The sequence below is a fragment of the Carcharhinus amblyrhynchos genome, chromosome 8 (genome assembly GCF_965287045.1).
Source record: "Carcharhinus amblyrhynchos chromosome 8, sCarAmb.v2.hapA, whole genome shotgun sequence".
NCBI lineage: Eukaryota > Metazoa > Chordata > Chondrichthyes > Carcharhiniformes > Carcharhinidae > Carcharhinus > Carcharhinus amblyrhynchos.
The window spans coordinates 95,149,920-95,168,468 of NC_137331.1; the positions used below are offsets into that span (position 1 = coordinate 95,149,920).

Sequence of the window (18,549 nt, forward strand, 5' to 3'; positions counted from 1 at the left end):
CCCGCAGTCACGTGTCTATGGTTGAGGCTGGGGGGACAATTCAGTGTTCCTCTGCAGGATGTTCCCGGAGCTTAATAACATTCTCCATTCCACTCCTCAGACATGTGAGCAGGTAAGGCGGTTGCTGCTGCTGCAAGCCTTCACACTTGATCCTATAAATGTTTTTTCATACGGGATGTGCACCGCTTCTGGTGGGGGCTCAGTAAGGGGAGGGAGGAGAGAAGGGGGCGTTGGAGGAAATAGAGGATGGTTGGGGGAGACGCGCAGAGGGTGGGGAGACCTGTGTGGCGCTGGGAGAAAACATTTAGCTTGTTGGGACTGACACTTTCTGCGATGCTGATGGACTTGAGGACCAGGGGTTTGATTTCCAGCTTGCCTCTTCTGAGATTGGGGAGGGGATATTTGAACAGTCGATGATCCTTCTTCCAATTTGCTATGCTATTGACATGGACCGGTTGGACTGAATGTCGGTTTCTGTGCTGCAAATACTGTGTTAAACTCTGTTACCTGTACCTTAATGTCTGACTAGTCCTCTGCAGCATCGCTGTAGTCAATATGGGCCAGCAATGTCTCATTCAAAATTCATATTGTTGTGGTCAAATTCTTCAATAGTCTTGCCTCTCCCTGTTTCTTTAAAACTTTTTCATTATAGAACCCTCAGAACTTTGGATTCCTCCAGAGACTGGATTGCCTGGGCTTGTACCCACTGGAATTTAGAAGAATGAGAGAGGAATTCTTTACCCAGAGGGTGGTGAGGGATTGGAATGCCCTGCCTGCTGCAGTTGTAGATGCGCCTAGTTTGGGGGCATTTAAGAGATCCGTGGATAGGTTTATGGATGGAAAGGGATTGGTTTAGGTTAGAGGGTCATTGCTTTTTTAATTGGTCGGCGCAACATCGTGGGCCGAAGGGCCTGTTCTGCGCTGTAATGCTCTATGCTCTATGAAACAATAAAATCCTGATGGGACTAGATAGGCTAGATGTGGGAAGAATGTTCCTGAATTAGGGGTCACAGTCTAAGAATAAAGGAAAAGCCATTCAGAACTGAGATGAGGAAGAACTTCACTCAGAGCGTTGGGAACCTGTGGAATTCTGTACCACAGAAAGCTGTTGGGGCCAGTTTGTTATATACGTTCAAGAGGGAGCCCATGAGCATGTGCTTTCTCCTTGAACCACTCTCTCTGTCTTTTAAAACAATAATTAAGGTTACCTGTGACACTGTGCCAAATTTTGTGCGTGTCTGTTTGTGGGGTTTCTCAAGTGGCCGGGACTGCTGAAATGTCTGATAATACAAGACTCTCAAAGCCTGTGTCTCAGTTTAAAGATGTAACTTTTATTTAGCCAGCAACTGTTAAGAGAAATAATCAAAGGATCAGGGCAACTCTGAGATATAGCAGCTAGGTTTCTCCCATGAGTTTTGACACATACATAAGAATTCAATTCAATACAATTCAAAACAAATCAATTATAGGTTTTCTTATCAATTACTCCTTTCATTAGCATTAAATCAATCAGTAATAATACCTGTCAGGTAACGTAGCCAATTGCATATTACCCTCTCACAAAATGGCATTTCATTACTTTGTAGAATCTAGAAGCTAACTCTTGTCCTGGCTGACTCCACTTCTGGTATCCCTTAGCAACCAGAGATGCTAGCCCAAAGTTCAAATTAGCATTCTGATAAGATCAGTACCAAACCAGATTGACATGTCTAGGCACACATCCATCTTGACTATGAACAAACCCTATTCGTGAAATATGATTGTTCTAAATATTCTCTCTATTGAAAACTCTGCTGATGAAACTTGCATATTCTCAGGGCTTAAACATTCTCCTAGAATGTGGCTCTGTCTTAATGCGCTTTATCATGATGCCTTGCAGCAAATTGCTGTTGGCTAAAGTGAACAATATACCTTAAAATATATTAATACAGTCAAAATATCAGCATGTGTTTTACAATCATCACTGCTCTAAATCTCTTGCTGTATCTCATGTAAACTGTTTTCTAAGCTCATAGCCTGTTTTAATAGTCATTTAACTCAGTGGTGGTAGTTCCATTGGTGTCTCAATGTCTAATAATTAAAAACCTTACTATTAAGATTCCTCCTCTTAAAATACCAATGTGAAGTGCCTTGGGGAAGTTTTTAGTATGTTCAGGACACTATAAAAATATAAAAGTAGGGAGGTCTTGCTGCAGCTGTATAGGGCATTGGTGAGGCCGCACCTGGAGTACTGTGTGCAGTTTTGGGCGCCGCACCTGCGCAAGGATATTTTGGCCCTGGAGGGAGTGCAGAGGAGGTTTACTAGGCTGATACCGGAGTTGAGGGGATTGAGCTATGAGGAGAGGCTGAATAAACTAGGCTTGTACTCGTTAGAGTTTAGAAGAATGAGGGGAGATCTCATTGAGACGTATAAGATGATGAATGGGATGGATAGGATAGAGGTGGAGAGACTCTTCCCGCTCAAAAAAGACAGTAGGACTAGGGGGCACAGCCTCAAGATAAGGGGGAGGCGGTTTAGAACGGAGTTGAGGAGGAACTTCTTCACTCAAAGGGTGGTGAATCTCTGGAATTCTCTGCCCGTTGAAGTGGTGGAGGCTACCTCGCTAAATATTTTTAAGAAGCGGGTTGATGGGTTCTTGATAAGAGAGGGGATTAAGGGTTATGGGGAGAGGGCGGGAAAGTGGAACTGAGCCACGACAGATCAGCCATGATCTTATTGAATGGCGGGGCAGGCTCGAAGGGCTAGATGGCCTACTCCTGCTCCTATTTCTTATGTTCTTATGTTAAAATGTATGTAGTACTAGGCAGCCTAATGGTATAATGTGGGAGCCTCATTTCAGATGAATTGATCCTGAATTATCGAAGTTCACAGCACCAAAGGAAGCTAGGCAATCCAAGGCTGGCACTGCACTGTGTCTTTCCCACAGCTTTCTGTTTTCCTCTGCTTCAACCATTTATCCACTTCTTTTACAAAAAAAGCAATGGCATTTAGCTATGGGATTTAAGCACAAGATTAGATTTTGTCTCATACTGAAAATTACCCTGCACCTACATTTCCAAGATGATTATGGTTGTTAAAGACAACCAGAACTTCCTCCTCCAGCACAAATCAGTTATCTCGACCTTCTAAATTCAGTCTCCATCTTAACCTCTGATTGCAATATTTGGAAGCAAATATGACAAACTTACAGCCCCCAAAAGTGCTCAACTCCTTTGGTTTCTTGGTTCTCTCCAGGTTTAAATCCAGAACACTCCGTAGCATCTCTTCTCTTCCAGCCCTCTGTGAACTATGTTGAAAAGATTCAGAGTACTAAAGGCAGAATGCAACTTGTTGCAACCATATTAAAATGTGAAAACGTAAATGAAAAAGATGCTGACGCTGCCAGGATCTGTGGAGAGAAGCATAATTAATGTTTCAGACAAATTGGCTTTCACCCACATCAAAAAATGTTATAGATTAACTGTGTAAGAAGGGCAGGGTGTGAAAAAGACACAGGGCCCAATTTTACCATTGCGTTGCGCCCATTTTTGAGCGTGAAAACTCGATACTCATGCATGAGGTGTATGGCATGCCTCCGAGCTGATTTCCCCCTGTTATCAAGGCTTAAAAATAGCAACAGTCAGGCTATCAGGGTGCAACAGCCATTTAAATGCATTTGGATTCATTTAAATTGACTTGATGGTCTGCATGCCCAACCTTAGCAGCATTTCCCCGGATCACTGCGTTCACCCATCCAGATTTGGCATGAAACAGACATGCTCCACAAAAATCCAATTTGGGTGCTCCAGCTAGTGAGGAGGTAAATGCCGAGTGTCTGATGGCTCCCTGCTGGAGATCGAGGTGGGGGTGGTCCACTGCCAGGAGGGAGGTTTTGAGGTGAGTCGCCACTCTGCCTGTGATCAGTAAGGGGTGGGGGTGGTCCACTGCCGCTCTGCCGGAGATTGTGGGCAGAGGGGGCTGCGATTGGTCTGGGTGATGGAGGGATAAGGGAGTCAGTAATGTTGTTGGGGTTGGGTGGTGGACAACCTCTGGCAGTCCAGGGGGAAGCATTATCCAGCCCGGGACAGATGTGGTAGGGGAGCAGTATTCTACCTTTTCTGCGTGTGCGCAGTTGGAGGTGCCGATCAGAGCTGCAGGATTGCAGACACGTTAAGCCCCACCCACTAGCCTGTACAGCGAGATTTGGAATTGCTGATAGTTTGGCAGTGCATATGAGGGTGCCTGAGAATGGGCCTAAAAGTCTGATCTGAAAACACTCCCAGTTTCAAGTCTGCCCAGCACTTAGAATCAAAGTGGCAAAATAGGGCCCACAGTCATGTCAAGGATGAGCTGCCAAGTATTCAGTGAGTAACAAAGATGTTTAATTAACAGACATGATCATAGGTGGGCCAAATGAGCTATGACTACTCAATTTAAGAAAATACAAATCCTGTGAGATTTCTACCTTTTAATTTCACCTTTTATTGTTTTGAATGTTTTTCTTAATGCCTCTTTACCGTGGTTCTGTTGGCAGATGCTATATCTTTCTTGTTTTAGTGTTTCTGCTGATTTTCTGTCTTTGTTTTTAACTTAGCAACTTTTTTAAATTTTAAATACTGTTTTTATTGTAACACTTGTTTCTGACCACATAGTGGTGCTATGGGATTGCTGCATTAACCCTGTTGCAAAAGGTAGGTATGAGTTGAGGATGGTTCAGACCTTTCCACTGAAGTCGACTGATGACAAATAAAAATGTTGTTCCACCAGTCCTGGAATCCATGGTGCTAAATGATGCTTTAATTTTTCCTTCACTTTTTTTTAAATCCAGGGGTCTCTTCTGCCTCTGTGAGGCAGAGAATGGGGGTCAATGGGTGCTATTCGGATTGGCGGTTGGTGACCAGTGGAGTGCCCCAGGGGTCGGTGCTGGGGCCTCATCTATTTACCATTTAAATAGATGATCTGGAGAAGGGAACCGAGTGTATGGTGTCGAAATTTGCTGATGACACCAAGATTGGTGGAACGGCAAATTGCACGGAGGGTATGGAGAGTCTGCAGAAGGATCCAGATAGGCTGGGCGAATGGGCCAGGAACTGGCAAATGGAATTTAATGTTGGCAAGTGCGAGATGGTCCACTTTGGTAGGAATAATGGTAGGAAGGATTATTACTTGCGTGGAGAAAAACTGCAGCAGGCGGCAGTGCAGAGGGACCTTGGGGTCCTTGTGCATGAGTCGCAAAAACCCAGCTTGCAGGTACAGCAGGTGGTCAGGAAGGCTAATGGGATGCTGGCCTTCATAGCGAGGGGGATTGAATATAAAAGTAGGGAGGTCTTGCTGCGGCTGTATAGGGCATTGGTGAGGCCGCAGCTGGAGTACTGTGTGCAGTTTTGGGCGCCGTACTTACGCAAGGATATTTTGGCCTTGGAGGGAGTGCAGAGGAGGTTTACTAGGCTGATGCCGGAGTTGAGGGGGTTGAGCTATGAGGAGAGGCTGAATAAACTAGGCTTGTACTTGTTAGAGTTTAGAAGAATGAGGGGAGATCTCATTGAGACGTATAAGATGATGAATGGGATGGATAGGATAGAGGTGGAGAGGCTCTTCCTGCTCAGAAAGGACAGTAGGACTAGGGGGCACACCCTCAAGATAAAGGGGGGGCGGTTTAGAACAGAGTTGAGGAGGAACTTCTTCACTCAAAGGGTGGTGAATCTCTGGAATTCTCTGCCCGTTGAAGTGGTGGAGGCTGCCTCGCTAAATATTTTTAAGACGCGGGTTGATGGGTCTTTGATAAGAGAGGGGATTAAGGGTTATGGGGAGAGGGCGGGAATGTGGAACTGAGCCACAACAGATCAGCCATGATCTTATTGAATGGCGGGGCAGGCTCGAAGGGCTAGATGGCCTACTCCTGCTCCTATTTCTTATGTTCTTATGTTCTGCATGTCAGCCCCTTCGTCTAAAAACACTTCCTAACATCAGTCTGAAAGTTGCTTTCTATTGATTTGAACCTGTGCGGCCTCAGCTTAGTGCCAGCACTTAACTCAGACAGGTTTGCCAAATTTTCCTTTTTTTAGAAAAAAGCAGTAGTGTTTAACAATTGGGTTTGAGCACAAGACTAGAGACGTTTGTCTAATGCTGTAAATTTACCCTGTCACCTACTTTCACAGGATGATTCTGTTAAGGGCAGCCACAACTTTTTTTTCTCCAGCACAAAGCAATTATTTCAACCTTTTGACCCCAGCCTCCATCTTCACCTCTGACTATAACAGTTGGAACCAAAGTTACAGCTCTCAAAAGTAGTTTGATAGTTCACAATGAATTCACTGAAATGAGGCTCGCAGTTTATATCATTAGGCTGCCAAGTACGACAAACATTTATATCGTGCCTTGAATGTACTTATGATGTCTTGGTTACCTTTTTGCCGTACCCTTCCAAATTTGGAAGCGTTAACTTCCTGCAGATTTCTTGCAACCTCTGACAACAGCTGATCACAACTTCCTGGTCTTTCTTGCCCACAAACGCACGGATTTCAACATATCGTTTTTTAAAAAAAAAAGCATTGGTGACCAGACTCAGATGTGACCTTCGAGGTGAGGTCTGACTGGAACAGTGTGTACCACTTTAGTGTGACACGCTCTCTGATTTTGTTTATGTGGTTTCTCTATCAGTGCTGCCCTCGTGCCTGTTACTGTAGTCTGCAACAAACGCGATCCTATGTAATTGTTACAAAAGAGAGGAAGGAGCTGGGGGTGAAAAAACTGATTTTGAGTCAGGTAGCAAGAGAATGTCAGAGGACAGGTTTTACCTCCTACACTGCTTTCTTCACAAAAGTCATTAAAATGTGACTTTCCTCATTTTCCAAACAATTTTAACTATTCCCCTTTTTCCAAGAAAATCTCAAAAACAATTTTGAACTTTATTCTGGCAACAGTATTTTCTCTCAATTGTCATTCTGACCATCTCCAAAAAAATGTTTTTTAACCTTGTGGTGATTAGAAGCATTGATGCTTTGAGGTAGCAATTGGCTACCAGCTGAATGATCAATTCTAAAAGTGCATTCAAGTGCTTCCTTTACACCATTCAGTTTCCATCGATGAAGGTACAACTGCTGAGAATGTGGCATGTTGTGCTCGATGGTAAAAAGTCTGACAACACCAGGTTTTAGTCCAACCTATTTATTTGATAATATACTCACAAGCTTTCGGGTTAGCCCCTTCATCAGGTGAATGGAGAGTTCTGGCCTCAGACAGAGCATATAAAGCACAGACAGTTTAGAGATTACTGATTAGAATGCGAATCCTTACACCTAACCTGCTGTTCAAGACCTGAAGTGGCTGATAATGTGAGTGGAAGGAGCACTGATCACAGTTTAAAGAGATGTGTATTGTCTCCAGACAGTACAGTAAGTGAGGTTTTGCAAACCCAGGCAAGTCATGGGGGTTACAGATAGTGCGACGTGAACCCAAGATCCCTGTTGAGACCGTCCTCATGGTGACAGACGGGGTTGTGGAGACGTCAGTAAAATTAAATTGAAGTACTTTGGAGGTGGGCAGATTGCTAGAAATATGATTTGGTGGAAGTGAGTGATTAAAAATGTAGAGTTGTTGGCTCTGCATAAGAAGCAATGCAACATTGCATGGAAGAAGGAAGATTTGTAGTTATAGGCTGCGTTTGTTGACCATGCTGTGCACGCACAGTTCTGGTATTTCTCTCTGTTGCAGTTCTGGTATGTCATTGCAAGCAGCAGATGGCGGCGCAGTTACAGTGGTTAGCACTGCTGCCTCTCAATGTCTGGGACCCGGGTTTGATTACTGTCTTGGCTCACTGTCTGTGCGGAATCTGCACATTCTCCTTGTCTGTGTGGGTTTCCTTTGGGTACTCCGGTTTCCTCCCACAGTCTGAAAAATGTGCTGGTTAGGTGCATTGACCCGAACAGGTGCCAGAGTGAGGCAACTGGAGAATTTCACTGTAACTTCATTACAGCGTTAGTGTAAGCCTTGTGACTAATGAATAAACTTTACTTTTACAGTTGCCGGAATGTGGCGGTTAGGAGTCATAATCCAAAGATGTGTGGGTTAGGTGGATTGGCCATGCTAAATTGCCCCTTAGTGTCAGGAGGACTAGCTAGGGTAAATATGGGGTTATGGGGATACGGCCTGGATGGGATAGTGGTCAGTGCAGACTTTATGGGCCAAATGGCCTCCTTTTGCACTGTAGGATTCTATTTTATGACGAGGGGACTTTCACAGTAACTTAACTGCAGTGTTAAAGTCAGCCTACTTGTGACACTAATAAATAAACTTGAAACAGATTAGGTAGTAGCCATAAGTAAATGAGGAGCAACGTAGTGACAATTTTACTCGGTTTATTTAGCAGCCTCTGCCTGCCTCCCTCCCCTCCATCCAGGTTTGCTATCAGCATTGTTCACCCCAAAGTGAAGTTTACTCAAGAGCCCCAAACTAACCTGGGATGCAAAGGGGAGAAAGCTATACTTGCATAGATCCTGGGTCAGAGCTTACCTGGAGTATTGGATTTAATTTTGAGCGCTGCACCTTGAGAAGTATTTTGGCCTTGAAGGGAGCATAGATCAAGTTCATCAAATTGATAGCAGTTTCCAAGGTTAATTATGAAGGGAAGGCAAGTTTCATAAACTTGGCTTGTGTCTATTGGGTCTAGGAAGTTGAAGGACCTGACTGAGGTGTTTAAAATGTTGAAGGATTTGATTGGGCCACCTTACTGCTCCTTGTAGGTATTTGAGAACAAAGAGGTATGAACTTAAAGTCAAGCTGTTTAGGGATGAAATCAGAAGACACCTTTGTACACAGGATAATAAAAATCTGGAACATATCACATGAAAGGCTGTAGATGTGCAAACATTTGCAGCTCTCAATACTCAAATGTAGATTTTGTTGAGTTAGGGTTTGAAGGCATGTGGGACAAAGGTGGGTCAAATGCATTTTGAAATGCAGGTAAGTCATGATCTTATTGAATGATGGAGAATGCTGGAGTGCTGAATGGCCTATTCCTACCCCTTTTTGTTCTACAGTTAAAACATTGTGTGCACAAAACATTTTTCATCAAATGTCTCCTGCCTCCCCAAAGCCCTCAACTCTGTGACTCTTCGGCATCAACTTCCCTCCACTGGTGAAATTATTGCGGCAAACCACAAAAAGGAAGAAAATAAATGAGCATTGGTTTTCTCCTTGACTAAGTTTTCTCTATTTTTCTTCAAAACAGGGAAAAGTCGTGCTCCTCTGTGACAAGCAGACAGATGGCAGTTTCCTCGTACATCATTTCCTTTCTTTTTATCTCCGGGGTGAGTGACTTTGCTTTGTTTGCAGGCAGCATTGACTTGGCCGTGTATTGGAGTGCTGCAGTACTGAGTGCATTGCACCGCTTCTTTGCAGACCATGCAGTTTTCTTCAGTGAAGATGCAACTTTCACACTGGCATTTGAAGTATGGAAAGGGTGAATGCATTTTGTACCTGAAGAAGGGAAAGGGTTAATGGATTTTGTACCTAGAATATGTCACGAACATAACCCTTCACCATGACTGATCTTCTCAAGCTTATACTGCTCCTGGCATATGTTATTTGTTCATGTATTACATGCTTTAACTCTCATTTTTATAAAGACAGATAGTTCAATGTGGCTGTTATTTTGCAGACTTTGCAAATCTTACCTATTTGTGTTAGTTGGACATCATTACACAGATAGTAGTTTACAATACCGGCTTTTGACAGCTGCTGATGGCAGATTGAAATACTGGCTTTTAACAGGAAGAGTCCTGCTGGGACAGCCACGATCGCACAAGTAACTTCAAAGACCGGGATGCCGGTACTGCTGCAGAAGGTTTTGATTCATGATCGGATTGAAGACTGTGTCATGACTGCAGGACTGTAATTCCTGATTAAATCTGGGGCTAAATCATGACCGAGGAAGGAAGACCCGGAGTTCTGTCCAGAATTGGAACTTTGAATCGTGATTACTGCTGGAGCTCATAACGTACAAATGCCCACTTGTGTTTGTGTTCTATGAGCAGTCTGGCAGCCCATTATTACCAGTTCTCCCAAAGTTCTGGAATAAACACCAGAGCTTTGAAATAAAAACCACTGTATTTTGACTCACTAACAGTCTCAGAGGTATTATTTTACCTAATACACATTGATGTCACACATGTGGACTGGGTAATGGATTGATATTTGATAAACTGAGCTATGGAAGGGCACTGGACTTTATGTGGGCCCTCTCTGGGGAAGGCTCATTGAGACAAGAATATTCAGCCAGGCATCAAACAATTCTATAACCCTTCACTTTTGACATCTGATAAATTATTTGAACTCCAATCAGTTTTTTTTATGCCTAGGAGTTAATGATGCCTCTGTTTGACTTGCTAAAGAGTATTGGATCAACTGATCAGTAATTATACTGCCAGCCCTCCATTAAGATGCCGACCAAATATTGAATAAATTTAACCTTCTCATTTATCGAAGGTTAAACATGGTCATGAAGTAACAACTTGGAACCACAGAAGCAGTAATCTTTAAACATGGAGTATGTCCAATCCATCTAACTCGTACATCATTGAACTGTGGGAGGAAACCAACACAGTCACTGGGAGAACATGTAAACCCCACACAGTCATCCAAGCATAAATCGAACCCGGGTGCCTGGCGCTGTGAGTCAGCAGTGCAAACCGCTGTGCTACTATGCCACCCCACTATATACCCATCTGCCCTCCTGAGTGGGCATAAAAATATTAAGCAATGGGAATACTTGGCAGAATTTTGCAGCAGGAGTTCCTCGAAGTGGTGGTCCGAAGATTAGTCATCTCAGCTGCTTCACCAATCACCTTCTTTCCATCAGAGTGGGGATGTCCGCGAGATATTGCACAATATTATTCAGTTCCTTAGATGATGGAGAAGCTACGTCCACATACAGCAAAATGAGGAATATTCAGGCTTCAGCTAATGTGCGGCAAGTAATATTAATGCCCTTATGTCAGGTATAAATGGTAAAGTCAGCACAGTCCCAGATAACCACAGGCTTTTCTCTCCTTTTGAGGTGAAGATCTGACTGGTGATGATTTAACCTGAAGATCACCACACCTCAATCAGGGGTAAGGTTGAGAAGGTGGGGCCTTCATAAATAATCTCAGCTGGTATGGGAATTGAACCTACACTGTTGGCATCACTCCACATGTCGAACCAGCTGTCCAGCCGATTTAGCTAATCATTCCCCAGCTATGTGGCAGATATAGAACACGTCGAACAAGAGATTCTGATCACCTCCCTCCTGGTTATCAACAGGATTACCATTGCAGACTCACCCACCATCAACATCGTTGGGCATTATTGACCCAAAACCTAACTAGATCAGCTACCTAAATATGGTGGCTACAAAAGCAGGTCAGAGACGGGGTATTCTCCTGGAAGTAACTCATCTTCTGACCCGCAAAAGCCTGCCCACCATCCAGAAGACAGGAGTGCAATGGAATACTTGCTATTTGTCAGGATAAGTGCAGCTGCGACAACACTTTCAAATACTATTCAGGACTTGTTTGACACATCACGGTGGCACAGTGGTTAGCACTGCTGTCTCACAGCGCCAGGAACCCAGGTTCGATTCCCAGCTTGAATCACTTTGTGTGGAGTTTGCACATTCTCCCCATGTCTCTGTAGGTGCTCTGGTTTCCTCTTGCAGTCCAGCGATGTGTGGATTAGGTGGATTGACTATGCTAAATTGCCCCTTAGGGTCAGGGGGAATTAGCTAGGATAAATGCATGGTGTTGTGGGGATAAGGCCTCCCTGGGATAATGGTGTGTGTGGACATGACAGGCTGAAAGGCCTCTTCTTGTACTGTAGGGTTCTATGATCGTCCTCCACTTTATTTACTCCAATCATCTGTGCTCTGTGAAAGTGGTGTCGACAGGATGCATTGCAGCATCTCGCCAAGGCTTTTTCGATAGCACCTTCCAAGCCTGTGCTGCAGGGAGGGGGTCTGTGCGTGTATACGTGCGGTGGTAGGGGTTGGGAGCACTAACTAAGGAGGCACATCGTCATAAAGATGGCATGGCAGCAGCAAATGCAAAGGAACTGCAAAGTGAACAATCAATCTGTATGGTGCTGTTTGTTTGGATATTATCCAAGGTTGCCTGTCAAAATGTTATGAATAGAGCAAATGATGAAACACTGATACACAGGCAGCACAAGGTCCTCCGATAACCTGGATAGTAACTTGGGCAATTAAGTGTCTGTCTTGTCCCTGAAGGGAAATTGTAATCTATGAAGTTTATTAGTCACAACTAAGGCTTACATTAACACTGCAATGAAGTTGCTGTGAAATTCCCCTTGTCCCCACGATCCAGTGCCTGTTCAGGTCAATGCAGCTAACCAGCACGTCTTTCAGACTGTGGGAGGAAACAGGAGCACCCGGAGGAAACCCACACAGACATGGAGAGAACATGCAAACTCCACACACAATGATCCAAGCCAGGAATCGAACTTGGGTCCCAGGCTTGTGAAGCAGCAATGCTAACCACTCTTAGCGTGCCGCGGTTATTGGTTAAATGGTTATTGTTCTACGACTTTGATGTTCAGTGCAGTGAAAGTGATTTTATTTAAAACAGAGCTGCCTCTCTATTGTTGCTTTGTTAGTGACTCATCCAGCTGTAGAACTAGCATAAGATTCTGTCTATTTTTAAAGCTTAGTCTCTGGGACCTTTAAATAATTTGATCACCATTGCGTGTACTTTTGTATAGAATTAGGAAATGGAAAAATATTCTGCAAGTGAAGTTTTGATTGTAGGAAGCACTTAGACAGTCTTGTATAATGGAGATATTGTAGGGATTTGAATTTAGATACTAAGGGACTTTGCTACGTTACCTTTGGCTGTATCTCTATGTTTTGGCTCAAATCCAAGCTCAATACACTAGGGTGGACTTAATGACAACAGCATAAGGGGTGGGCAAAGAGTGAAATTCACATCTTTCATAGCATGGTGCATTACAATTCATGGTCTGATGGAATGGAATAGCCTCATCTGTAGTCAAGCCAATTTTTCTGTAGTTGAGCTAGCTGTAAGAAGAGATTATGGAAAATGGGAACCTTTGGGGTGCATTGAAGCAAACTTTTCCTTCAATAGACTCTGAGAGTCCACGATGGAGTGGCTTAACCATGGAAGGATGAATTTTGATCATTTTGTGCTTTATTTTTCTCCAGGCCAATTCAAGGTATGATCTGCAATAGCTTATTTAATGCTGGGAAGCTGCTCTAGTCTAGTCTTGTCATTCACAAATTGGGTAGTCCACTCAAGAAAGATCCACTGTTTTCCATAGCTGCTCACTGCCCAAATAAGCCTACTGACAATTTTCGCAGTCCTGACAAGTTTCTTACTTGAGCCCACTTGACAAACAAGTATTATAAAGGCCAGCCTGCTGGAGATTCGAATTGGTCTATCCAACTGTGTACACCAGCCTACTCTCGTTCTGATGTCCCTTCTGCCTCTTGTATATATTAATTCTCCCATGAGATGCATTGATGCTACCTGCTTCGTTCACTCCACATGTAATGAAATTCTTTCTATAATCTTTATTTGATCTGTTCGTGGACCTTTGTTCTAGATTCAACCACAAGTTTTTCTGTTAATCCGACCAAAACACTTCATGATTTTAAAGACTTCTGTCATATCTCCTGATTATTTATTTGACAATGTTAGAGAGAAAATTCCTGGGAGAGAGAGACAGGGACAAGCTCGTCCTAACATTTTTTTTTCTTTTACAAGAATCCCCTATTTCTCTATCTCCATCTGTTGGTTCCTTCTGTTATAAAAAAAGTGCAAGTATTTTGAATGACTTGTACATATTACTTGTGACAAATTGGAATTCTGACTTTGGTGCAGTGTGGGATTTTCTTCAGGATGTGCTTTGTTTAACTTGTCACTCAATTTCTGTAGAATTATTAGAAGCAAAACTGAGGATAATTTGGAAAGTCAACATATCCTCAGAGAGCAATTTGTGAAATAGAAAGTAGAAATCCAGTTTAAATTATATAGCTTGTTAAGAAGTACTTAGTCTAATGTTTGTGTTTTGCAGGAGGTTGCAAAGTTTGTTTTCTTGGTCTCGTCCAATCCTTTAATCATTACAACCTCGTTGCCCAAAAGCTAGTAAGTACAGAATATGGCTGGACTTGTTCATTTGTATGGTGTATATAGAAGATCATTTTGATGCTGTTTGGGTAGAAGTGTATGTTTTAAAGTTTTGGCCACATCTTTTTTGGTTCTTGAACGTTGCCAATATTGTATCTACCACTATGTTTGTCATCTTAGTAGGGACAATGAGGCCGAACAAATTTGCTGCTTGGTTGGTTCTGAACTAACATGGCTGCTTCGGTCATCCCTTTCTGTGATGAGTCACCCTGATGGTGACTATCCAACATCCCTTGGAGATCTTGGGTTTCTTCAAACAAGTGTAAGGAGCTCATGGATTTTGTCATTTAAGATAGATACTATCTGATCAGCTACCTCTGCAGTGTGCCCCACCCGCTGTTCTATGCCCCTCACTCCACTCGGCAAACATCTTCAAGTTCCCCACTGCCAGTTCACATCCTTCTCTATTTTCTCTTCTATTTTATCCATGAGATCCCCCTCCTGTTTCCCGAACCCAATTCCCATTTTGCTGATTCACCAACTCCCTCATGGTCCTCACATTAGCACATCCCCCAACCTGGAAAAAAATATCCTGGACCCCATTGCCCTTTTTAAACTACTGTCCCATCTCCAGCCTCCCTTTCCTCTCCAAAGATGTCAAATGTGGTTTGCCTTCCAATTCTGTGGCCCACCTTGACTGAAATTCTGCATTTGAATCCCTGCAATAAGGTCTCTACCTCTGTCACAACACAAACTTTTGGAAAAGTCACAAATGACATCCTATGTGATTGTGGCAAAGGCAAATCATCACTGCTCATCCTACTTGACCAGGTACAGACTTTGATACAATTGACTACACTATTCTCCTTCACTGCCTTTCCATTGTTGTCCAGTTAATTGTGTGGAGTTTATAACTTGTAATTACTTCCCTTACTGCTCCCACACCATTGCTTCTGGTGCCCCCCAAGGATTTATCCTTGTCTGTCTCTCTTGTTTCTTCCCTACATCCTTTGCCTTGATGACATAATCAGACATCACAAGATTCATTTTTACATGTAGGCTAACGACAACCAGCTCTCTTTACTTCTCCATGTTAAGTTATCAAATTGCTTCTCCAGCAACCACTACTGGATGAGCATCAATCCCCTCCAGTTCATTATTGGAAAGACTGAACTAGTCTGTTTGCAATCTTGATGTCACCTTTGACCATGAGGTGAGCAACTGACCACATATTTGTGACACTAAAGACTACTTACGTCCACCTCTGCAACTTTACTGCATAGCTGCACAACTGTTGCTGAAATCCTCAATGTGTTTGTTACCTCTAAACTTAATGATTTCAGCACCTTCTTGGCTGGCCTCCCACATTCTACCCTCTGAATTTGTCATCAAAACTCTGTTTTCCTGTCTTTTATAATGCACCAAGTCCTGACCTCCTGTCAGTGCTGTGCTCAATAACTTGCCTTGGCTCTTGATCCAGCAACACGTTGATTCCAAAATTCTTATGCTTGTTTTCGAATCCCTCCATGGCCTTGCCTCTCCCTATCTCTGTAATGAACTGAAGCCAAATCTAACTCTGGCTTCATGAGCATCCCCGATTTTTAATTGCTCCATTGTTGATGGATACATAAGAACATAAGAAATAGGAGCAGGAGTAGGCCATCTGGTCCTTCGAGCCTGCCCCGCCATTCAATAAGATCATGGCTGATCTGTCGTGGCTCAGTTCCACTTTCCGGCCCTCTCCCCATAACCCTTAATCCCCTCTCTTATCAAAAACCCATCAACCCGCTTCTTGAAAATATTTAGCGAGGCAGCCTCCACCACTTCAACGGGTAGAGAATTCCAGAGATTCACCACCCTTTGAGTGAAGAAGTTCCTCCTCAACTCCGTTCTAAAATGCCCCCCCTTTATCTTGAGGCTGTGCCCCCTAGTCCTACTGTCTTTTTTGAGCGGGAAGAGTCTCTCCACCTCTATCCTATCCATCCCATTCATCATCTTATACGTCTCAATGAGATCTCCCCTCATTCTTCTAAACTCCAACGAGTACAAGCCTAGTTCATTCAGCCTCTCCTCATAGCTCAACCCTCTCAACTCCGGTATCAGCCTAGTAAACCTCCTCTGCACTCCCTCCAAGGCCAAAATATCTTTGCGCAGGTGCGGCGCCCAAAACTGCACACAGTACTCCAGCTGCGGCCTCACCAATGCCCTATACAGCTGCAGCAAGACCTCCCTACTTTTATATTCAATCCCCTTCGCTATGAAGGCCAGCATCCCATCCGCCTTCCTGACCACCTGCTGCACCTGCAAGCTGGGTTTTTGCGACTCATGCACAAGGACCCCGAGGTCCCTCTGCACCGTCGCCTGCTGCAGTTTTTCGCCACGTAAGTAATAGTCCTTCCTACCATTCTTCCTTCCAAAGTGGACCACCTCACACTTGCCAACATTAAATTCCATTTGCCATTTCCTGGCCCATTCGCCCAGCCTATCTAGATCCTTCTGCAGACTCTCCACACCCTCCGCACAATTTGCCGTTCCCCCAATCTTGGTGTCATCCGCAAATTTCGACACCCTACACTCGGTTCCCTCCTCCAGATCATCTATATAAATGGTAAAAAGCTGAGGCCCCAGCACCGACCCCTGGGGCACTCCACTAGTCACCATCCGCCAATCCAAATAGCACCCGTTGACCCCCACTCTCTGCCTCCTATTTGACAACCAATCCTCTATCCACGCTAACACCCTACCCCCAACTCCAAGTCCCCTGACCTTCTGCAATAACCTCTTATGAGGTACTTTGTCAAACGCCTTCTGAAAATCCAGAAAGACCACATCCACCGGCTCTCCTCTATCCACCGCCCTAGAGACATCCTCATAGAACTCCAGTAAATTTGTCAGACACGACTTCCCTTTAATGAAACCGTGCTGCGTCTGCTCTATCAAGCAATTCCCTTCAAGATGCCTCGCAATTTCCTTCTTAATGACGGATTCTAACATTTTACCTACCACAGACGTTAAACTAACCGGCCTATAATTCCCTGCCTTTTGCCTGGCACCCTTCTTAAACAACGGCGTAACATTAGCCGTTTTCCAATCTTCCGGCACTTCCCCGGAAGCCAGCGATGTCTGGAAAATAACCACCAATGCATCCACTATAACCTCCGCCATTTCTTTCAGAACCCTCGGATGCATTCCATCCGGTCCTGGGGACTTGTCCACAATCAGCCCCTCCAGTCTGTCGAGCACCGCCTCTCTAGTAACAGTAATGTCATTAAGACCCTCCAGTCCTACCACCTTTCCATTGCTAACACCCGGCAAATTATTCACGTCCTCCTCCGTGAAGACAGAAACAAAAAAGTTATTCAATACCTTAGCCATATCCCCATCCCCTACCACTAGGTCACCTTCAGTTTCCTAAGATCCAGAATTCCCTCCCGGAATTCCTTGAAAACACTCCTTAAAATCTATCTGTTTGAACGAGCTGCTCGTCATTATAGAATCATAGAATCCTACAGTGCAGAAGAATGCCATTTGGCCCATTGAGTCTGCACCGACCACAATCCCACCCAGCCCCTATTCCCATAATTTCATGCGTTTACCCTAGCTAGTCCACCTGACACTAAGGGGCAATTTAGAATGGCCAATTCACTTAATCTGCACATCTTTGGACTAGGGGAGGAAACCCACGCAAACATGGAGAACATGAAGACTCCACACAGACGGTGACCCAAGCCACTAATCGAACTCGGGTCCCTGGTGCTGTGAGGCAGCTATATGTGCCCACCCACAACCCCATGTGGTTTGGTGTTGTTTTCTGTTTTGTAATATGCCTCTGAAGTGCCTTGATGTTTTATTACAGAGGGGGCATACAAATCAATTGTTGTAATGTAGACTCAAGGCTATAGAAGGCATTATAGCTGAAATGTGACTGAGGTCAATTTTCATAGATTTTCTAGAACACAATAATATCTTGTGTTACAGGGAGTTCATCTATCTGCTGCCAGAGAAAAAGGGCAGCTCATTTTTCTAGAAGGGCTCCGGTCTTCTGTTGATGTCATGCTTGATGATGGGCAGGGCAGTACACCACAAACACCATCACCTTTCCAGTTTCTAAGGTAAGGGAGCTGAGAAATGTTATAAATTGTGACGTGCAGTATTGTGGATAATGATTCTATTTTGGGGAGTTGTGGAAACTGCCGTTCTAAGTTAATTCTAGTTATTCCGGTTTCCCTTTGTAATTTTATTTCTCAGATACAAGAACAGAAAATACATCGTGGGGATATCAGCATCTGAAATAAAAAGTCTAGCTTGAAACTTCTTTTGATGCAGGTATCCACCATTGCACTTTATCATTATTTTTTCTCTTGATGAAAGAGAAATTGTCCTTGCCCAATCTGGCCTAAATTAACTCCAGTTTTTTTGCCAACTTGGTTG

The 18,549-nt window shown here is 43.9% G+C and overlaps 1 protein-coding gene across 1 annotated transcript in view; it reads left to right on the forward strand.

Annotated features, from left to right (window-relative positions):
- The window catches only part of elp6 (elongator acetyltransferase complex subunit 6), a 28,079-nt gene continuing 9,530 nt past the window's right edge, over positions 1 to 18,549 (forward strand). The window contains exons 1-4 of the mRNA XM_080194981.1: positions 1 to 112; positions 9,210 to 9,288; positions 14,066 to 14,136; positions 18,097 to 18,230. Of these exons, the coding sequence (XP_080051107.1) occupies positions 59 to 112; positions 9,210 to 9,288; positions 14,066 to 14,136; positions 18,097 to 18,230 (338 nt within the window). The 5' untranslated portion in view covers positions 1 to 58. The remainder of the gene's footprint in view (positions 113 to 9,209; positions 9,289 to 14,065; positions 14,137 to 18,096; positions 18,231 to 18,549) is intronic.